General features: G+C 43.5%; 2 protein-coding genes across 2 annotated transcripts in view; one reads left to right on the forward strand and one right to left on the reverse strand.

Annotated features, from left to right (window-relative positions):
* Positions 1–1,560: 1,560 nt before the first annotated feature.
* Positions 1,561–5,245, forward strand: pigc (phosphatidylinositol glycan anchor biosynthesis, class C). The gene is made up of 2 exons (XM_080735713.1): positions 1,561–1,607; positions 2,509–5,245. Exon 2 carries the CDS (start codon positions 2,514–2,516, stop codon positions 3,381–3,383), a length of 870 nt encoding a protein of 289 aa, XP_080591839.1. The 5' UTR covers positions 1,561–1,607; positions 2,509–2,513; the 3' UTR covers positions 3,384–5,245.
* A 1,590-nt stretch (positions 5,246–6,835) lies between these two features.
* The window catches only part of dnm3a (dynamin 3a), a 44,079-nt gene continuing 42,693 nt past the window's right edge, over positions 6,836–8,221 (reverse strand). The window contains exon 21 of the mRNA XM_080724804.1: positions 6,836–7,365. Within this exon, the coding sequence (XP_080580930.1) occupies positions 7,326–7,365 (40 nt within the window). The 3' untranslated portion in view covers positions 6,836–7,325. The remainder of the gene's footprint in view (positions 7,366–8,221) is intronic.

Below are 8,221 nucleotides of genomic sequence, written 5' to 3' on the forward strand. Positions count from 1 at the left end.
GCTTTAATCAAAAGCCATGTTGTATTGGGATTTTCTAACTCAATGGATCAGTGATGAGAATAAACTCTGTTAATATATTCTATAAATTATCTAAGTTATGCTGCCTACTTTGAAATGTGAGCAAATTAAACAGTCGTACCTTTTCCTGATGTCTGTGTCCTGTTACGTTCCTCCTACCTGAAAACTGAGAAGTGATTTTGTTGGGTTTGTCCACTGCAGCAATCCACGACTGAAGTCACAGATGAGCGAATGACAATTCACAGTTCTGACAAACTGGTAATACATTTTAACAGTGAGTTAGTAGATTAAACCAGGGGTCTTCAACAGGGGGTCCGGGACCCCTAGGGGGTCCTCAGAGTTACAACAGGGGGTCCTGAAAATCTTTGTATGATAGAAACCTTTCTTTTTCTCCTTTTTTACATTAACCACTTGAACCCTAGTGTCCATATTCGGAGAACTTTAGCCAAAAATAGGAGATCTACAAGCTCACACCGCCTCGCACTCCGAGGCGTTGTGAGCTTGTAGATCGACTATTTTTGGCAAAGAACTTTGGTGTAGAGGGGGGAAAAGAGCAGACTAAGTACAGAGTGAAAGGTCAAGTTTGTCAAGTATTGACGGTTCAAGTGGATAAATAGCTGAAAACAAATTGACATGGTTCCAAAATACACTGATTGTGCTGTCAAAAGATGAAACTATATGGAATATATTAACAGGTTGTGGGGGTCCCTGCTTCATCTCTCAACTATGGCCTGAAAACGTTGAAGGCACAAAGGCACAGCATAGACTTTGTGTACGGCACTCAGGCGGTATAACAGCTTTAAATAATTGTAGTAAATGTTGAGATGTAAAATAACTCTGGGTGAAAGTAAGAATAGTAGCCTACAGCTCACAACTTCTGACAGGCATAGCTGTTAGACCTGTCCAATGATGTCAGCAGAGGAGGGATTACACACAACAGATACCTAGCCGCCTGCTAGTGGTGTGTATGAAGTAACTACAGTAAATACATTTACTGTACATTTACATTTACTGTGCAACTTTGAGGAATTTCTACTCACTACTACTACCACTATACTACTATTGGAATATTTCCAATTTTCAGTAGCCTACTTTTACTTCTACTCCACTACATCTCAGAGGCAAATATTGTACTTTTACTCCGCTATAATTATTGGACAGCTTTAGATAAATATTATTACAAAACATACATTAATCACTTCAGCACTATATATAATTCGGCTGCCGGTATTTGAAAATAGCAGATCTACAAGCTCACAATGCGTCAGCATCACATTTTGAAAACATGAAATGGACGATGATAATGAGTTTTACTTTTAATAGCATACTTTAAGTAAATTCTAAATAACAGACTTGTACCTGTAACAGAGTATTTCTACATTGTAGTATTGATAAAACAAAGTAAAAAGGTTTTCCACCACTGCTATTTTCTGGCATTATGGAGTCTAAGTGTTATCCAATAATGAATCAACAGGGGGCGCTGCTTTCACATTCATGGCTGGTTTCACATCCAGTCCTCCCTCCTCATTTCCGCAGTCAACACTTGGATCAAGGATGAGCTTGTTGTGGTAACGAAGCGATTTACCCAGGTAAATAACATGCGTTTTGAGGGGTGTTTACGTCTTTACGAAACTGCTATTGTAAACTATATGTTGTAGTTATTATTCTGTTGTCAATAGCATGTTGTAAGTGGTTTAGCATTGGCCGAAAGCACTGATCTCTCTCTTGAATGGCATAGACATGGAGTTGTCAAGCAATCTGTCAACGTAGAGCTGTCACTTCTGTGTCTTCATAAACCTTAACTTCTTGTGTTTTTATATTACGTTTTTTGGGGGGTGTTCCTCTTGTTGATTAAGAAACAACAAATCACAGGAAGCTCATACATACTATTATGTTATGTTATTATTAGCTAGCATGCTAGCAGTCAAGTTTAAAGGCTAATGTGAAGGCTAATATACAGTGGTGGAAAGTAACTACTGTAAGTACTGTACTTAGTTGAGTATATCCAATTTCCAGTACTTTTACTTCTACTCCACTACATTTCAGAGGCAAATATTGTAGCCTACTTTTACTCCACTACAATTATTTGAAAGGTTTAGTTACTAGTTACTTTGAAGATTTGGATTATTATTACAAAACATACATTAGCCATTTACTTCAGCCCTATATACATTTAGGGCATTTGAAAACAGCCAATCTACAAGCTCACAAATCACAATGCCTCGGAAAGTGACTTACTTGTAACAGAGTATTTCTATATTGCCATATGAGTATTTTTCCACCACTGCATGCTAGTAGTCAGGTTTCAAGGCTAATGTGAAGTTGGGTTTCTCTCAGTATACCCAAATATGGAGATGACTGACGTCATAGTAAAACGTCATAGGCTGGCCTCCCAAGTACTAAAACAAACAAACATCCTCTATGAATGTTGACTACGGTACTATTTAACCTTCATTCATACACCATATTTCTGTGTGTGTGTGCGGTCAGGGGCGATGGGAGCGGACAGTACCCCGGCTCCGGACGTGCCCTGGCGGAAGGTGCTGTGGGAGCGCCAGCCGTTCCCGGACAACTACGTGGACCAGCGCTTCCTGGAGGAGCTGCGGAGGAACGTGGGCATCCGGCAGTACCGCTACTGGGCCGTGGTGCGCGAGGCGGTCCTGGTGGGGCAGCAGCTCTCCTGCGTGGCCATCTTCCTCACCCTGTGGCTCCACATGGAGCGGGCCCTGCTGGCCCCCGAGGCCCTGCTGTCCAGCAGCCTGCTCTGCGCCCTGCTGGGCTACGGGCTGTACCAGGCGCTGGGGCCGGCGGAGCCCCGCACGCACCTGGCCGACCTGCTGAGCGCCACCATCTTCCTGTCCTTCACCTTCGGCTTCTCGCCGGTGCTCAAGACGCTGACCGAGTCGGTGAGCACGGACACGGTCTACGCCATGTCGGCGGTGATGCTCCTGGCCCACCTGGTGTCCTTTCCCTACGCCCAGCCCTCGCCGCCGGGCAGCCTGTCCCTGAACGCGGCGCTCTTCGCCTCCGTGTGCCTGGCGTCCCGGCTGCCTGGCGCGCTGCACACCTTCGCCATGCTCAGCTGCGCGCTGGTGGTGTTCGCCCTGTGGCCCTGCCTCCTGCACAGGGTCAAGGAGCGGGCGCCGGGCCAGTTTGCCTGGGTGTGCGTGGCGGTGTGTCTCGGAGGGGTGGGGGGCCTGGGGTTCAGGTGGCTCGGGGGAGCGGTGCTCCTGGCCGTGGCGCTCGGCAGCGTCACCCTGCTCTGTCCCCTGCTGCTGGTCAGGCTGCAGAGGCACAAGGACAACATCCACGGGCCCTGGGACGAGGCGGAGATCCGGGAGGACCTCAGACACTTTCTACACTGATGGATAATCCATCCTGTATTGACGTTTAACCACTTAAGCCCTATTTTGTACTTTGGATATTCAAAACCTGCTGATCTACATGTTCACAACGTATGGCATGATTGGCATCACAACGCATTGTGATCTTGTAGATCTGCTATTTTCCCAGAATAGGAACGGTGGTCGCAATGAGAATTGCTGAATTTATAATAACATAGATATTTTCTGTTCAAATATGTTCAATACTTATTGAAATATTTAGTTTACCTTTTCAATGGTGCTGCCCAATGTAGGGCATGGATGACGTCATCGGCTAACTACACTCATTGTGAGGAAGCCAAGCCATCTGTAATAGAGTGAATGGCACTGGGACCGGGCTTAAACCTTACCCGAATATAGGTTCATACATCTTAGATGCGTCACAGATGACTGACCACACATGTCAAGGCCAAGATCCACACCATTATTTTAACTTGTTTTATATCTAGAGCTGCTGCTGCTTGTGTGGCATTATCCTCAAACTTTTGTCAACAAATGTGTTGCTGCTGTAACCTTTTTTAAATCATGTGAGAACTTTGTGGATGGTTTGTCAGCTTGAAACTGAACAAGGGCTCTAATTGTGTTGCAAAAATGCGTTAGGCTAAAATCCTGAAGATGTAATTTTAACGTAGTTAGTTTGTTTGTCTTTGTTTTAAAATGTTCCCTTTTTCTCTCCCTATTTAGTCGTTAACCATTAGCCAATTCCCTGTTTTCCTCCACATTAAAGGATATACCGAGAAGGAGGGGACTTTCTTGGTCTGTTAATTCCACCTGGAAGATAAGTGTTCATTAGGCACTGGGAGGCAAACTGGAGCCAGAGGTTTGATGGAATGAATTGAAATCAATGAGAGCCGGGTGTACAAGTTTATGAATAAATGCGATCTTTTAATTATTGCATTTTTGTTTCCTGTGTATAATTGGTTGAGGAAAATAATGCATCACACTGCATTGCACTTTGTTTTCTTGTCTCTTGTTATTCCATGTGCACAGTCTGCACACTAGATCATTAGAGCACAGATTACGTTCCTCACTGGGCTGTACTTGTTCTGGCAGATTCATCAAGTTTCCAGGCTAGACAGCCCGCTCAGAACTTTGCTCTGTGCTCTTAAAATACACCCAGCAAGTTTGGATTATAGTAGCGTGCACATTGAGAAACAAGAGACCAGAAAATGTTTGACGTCTTTTATTTTCCTGGCCCGGGATTATCTGACAAAGGTCCCAATCATTTAAAATGTTTATTCTAAAGCTGGTCCAGCTGGCTTTCATTGACCTCGATGCATTCCATTGAACTTCCGGCTCCAGTTTCACTGTGGTGTAGAACGTGCGTTCCCTCTATATTTCCCTGCCTCACTTGTGGTCCCTTTTCACTGCTGACCCCTACAAGCTGGTCATGTGGGAAGGTGTGTATGTGTGGACAACCATTTTGTCACCTGATACACACATGAATTCATCAACTGCTTCGGTTCATCTGACAGTGAGGAGGTTTCACCAGAGGACCTAACTAACACACTATTCATCTTGGTTCCACACCCAGCTGAAAGGGCTACTCGACCGACCTGTAGGAGTCATTAGTACAGTGACAGAGATAGCCCTCCCCCACCGGGCTTCCTAAAAGCGAACAGGACTAGTTGTGTTGGGTGGAGTGCCCTGCCAATCCGTATGCATCGCCATTAATTCAAACCCCTTGTCTTCGCGGTGGTGAGCAAGAGCTTTACCCCTGTGCCACCTAGATGTCCCTGATATCAGGTTTAATGGGCTTTTTGCAATGAAAAATGTTTTTTGTATTAGACTTATTAATGTCCCTGGTGTAAGGTGGATCATGAACAAAATGTGGTTAATCACAAATAAAGTTTACCTACAAAATGGATGATGTGATTCGAGTATCATAATTTTGTGAACAAAGGCTAGATGCTTTTTAAGGGGGTATTGCTAATGTCATCGTGGATAGTGGCCACTACGAAAGGGTCTGGACACAATTTCTTTAGATTCCATGCCATTTTACAATAAATGGCTACAATCATGAATGAAATGTCCATTCAACCCTAAATTCTATTTGCATGTTGGGAGTAATACAAAAATCACACCCAATGTGAAGTGAGTGGTGGTCGTGCTTGCATAACGTCTTCAGACTAGGATTTAAGTCTAGGATGTACAGACTATGCTACACACACACACACACACAATGCTATGGCAAAACGCTGAGGAGAAATGGCTACAGGCACACACCCAGCCACTCTATGGAGCGGTTTACCACCGCTCAAAAAGAGATATCACTTTGTCCCATAAGTGATCACAAAGGACTGAACAGGAGGAAGATGTGGAGAGATGGCTGAAAAGGAGGCAGATACTAGGCTGTAGAGGTAGAGATGAAGAATGATGCCACAACGGAAAAAGAGAGAGTTCTTTATCTAGAAATATACATTTGAAGGCAACGTCTTTAGCTGTGTTTTTGACATTAGAATATCATACAGGCCTACTCTGTTTAGCTGGGTATTACTCTAACGTGTGCAATGTGCAAAACATGCATCACACCAAAAGGGATAGGCCTAATAATCATAAGACAAGATTTTGAATACATGAACATTCAGAGCATGAACCAGACATTTACTGACTTGTACAGTTATTTCTCATAATTTGTTTCTAATACAGTTTTAAGACTTCTCTGGTCTGCAATGAAGCATTTGGCGCTTTTTTGTGGTTCTTTTTATTGAGTTGAACAAATGTGTCATGCTGTACTAAAACCCTGACTTAAAGCACCATTTCGCCATCTTGTGGAGAGAATTGGAGTTGCCCTGTGCTAAACCAAACCTTAAAATGTTAATAGAATTTACAGTTTTGCCTACTGTTGTACTGACTATGCTTTTCCATGCCAAGGACCCCAAATAGGCATATCCTCTGACTCTGGCTATATTTGCCAAGAAAAGTGAGTGTTTAAAAGCTGATCTGCAAGCCCACAACGCATTGAATAACACTGTGAGCTAAACCGGAACATTGTTTTTAATTTACGAGAAAGTGAACTACAATGATTGAGTTTCTGGTTCATTCCTCATTGAAGCTGTGTTTGGTCTCCTTGGCTCTAAAATCACCATCTAGGAAGTCCTGGTAGACCTGTGCTTGTAGATTTGCTATTTTCTTTTTAAACAAGAAAAATGTTGCAAATCTTTGAATATATATAAAGCGAACATTTTTAACTCAAATCTTTGCTTCTGACGGCATCATGCTCTCAAAGGCTGACATGTTCAGATCACCTCAGTGCCAATGTTAATGCCAGGAGAATAGAAACGACTCGAGGTCCAACCATTTGCATTAGTTGAGTTTATCAGCAAGTGTATAATACAGTACTTGCACATGACAAGGACAATATTGGGAATTTGCTCAAAATTACAGCAGCACATTTGGCAGTATTGTGAAAAACAAAGTCTGATTTTATCAGCTTTAAGTATACAACCATTTAGAAAAAAACTCTTGCACACCTATAGGACAAAACCTTAAGAGCAGGTGCGTAGGCAAACAAGTGCACTAATAAAAAGAATACACTGCTGATGAACTTCGACCAAAACGTTGCTTTTTCCAAGAAATCTGTTTCCGTACCGGGCAGTGTGCAGGCCTATTCTTTTTATTATAAATATATATTTTATTTTTATAAAATGACCCAAAAATACTTTTCAAATGACGACATGACTAAACATAATATGTAAAGAGGTTAAATATTAATACAGAGGACACATTGTCTGCTATTACTCTGCTATCGTAACTTTTGCGATACAGGCTTTGGCCCCCTGACTAACCAGACAAGGTGCTCCCCAGTGGGACAGAGAGGAGCCTGTGCAGCTGGATTCCACATCATGCAGCTTCCTGGCCTCTGTGGGCGGTCAGGTTGTGTGAGTATAGATGGGTAATGGAGTTCTGAGTGGAGAGTAGACATCAGTGTGGCTTTACAGCACGTTTATTTGGAGGTTGTCTCCTGAAAGAACGGACAGCAGGTAAAAGTTTAATACAATAGAACAGTGGTTCCAAAAACTGTGGGTCCAACATACAGTATAAGTAAGTGTACACAGGCTTCTGCATATTTCTAAAGGGGAACACACACTGGACGCGGAGGCGGCGCGGAAGCGGCGCGTCAAAAAACACGGCCCCATTATTTTCAATGAACTAACGCACATCGGCGGCGTCAGACGCACGCAGCCGCGAGTCTGCCACCTCGCCTGCCGCGCTGATACGCTGCTGTTCTATTTTTCCAGCGCTGCCGCGCGGTGAACATGTTATCCCATGGTTCTCCCCACCGGGGGAAATGGATGTGCTGTGTGGCAGCGCGCCGCATCCAGTTGTGGTTACCACGTGGCACTTAACGCGCGTCGATAACGCGACGCGACGCTGCGCAGCCGCCCGCGTCCAGTGTGTGCTCCCCTTAAAATTACAATTTAAGGACTTTTAAGACCTTTTTAATACCAAATTGGCCAAAGTGTCATGTATTTTGTAAGAAAGAGGCAAACATTGTGATGGCGGTGAAAGAAATATCAAAGAAATGTCGTTCCTTGGCATCTCTGTGTGTTGACTGTTGACTGAAGTTATTTTTGGTAAGCTACACTATCATCTGAGTATAAATGAATCCTAATACTGGTCATAATGGTATAGAAAATATAAAAAGGGTGAGAAAGAGACCGATTGGCTGAGGGAACAATTGGTTGAGAGCGAGGGAATCGGAAAGAGAGAGAAGTGAGAGTAGCGGACACAGAGAGGCGGGACTCGGCCTGAAAATAAATCATCTTCTGCTCAAACAGATTCTTATTGAAACCCACTGAAATCTAAACATTTTGGTA

The sequence above is a fragment of the Nannobrachium achirus genome, assembly GCF_963921795.1.
Source record: "Nannobrachium achirus genome assembly, chromosome: 1".
Taxonomy (NCBI): domain Eukaryota; kingdom Metazoa; phylum Chordata; class Actinopteri; order Myctophiformes; family Myctophidae; genus Nannobrachium; species Nannobrachium achirus.

What these genes read in the sequence shown, in the direction of transcription:
- pigc (XM_080735713.1), top strand. Translation starts at nt 2,514, where the DNA reads ATGGGAGCGGACAGTACCCCGGCTCCGGACGTGCCCTGGCGGAAGGTG.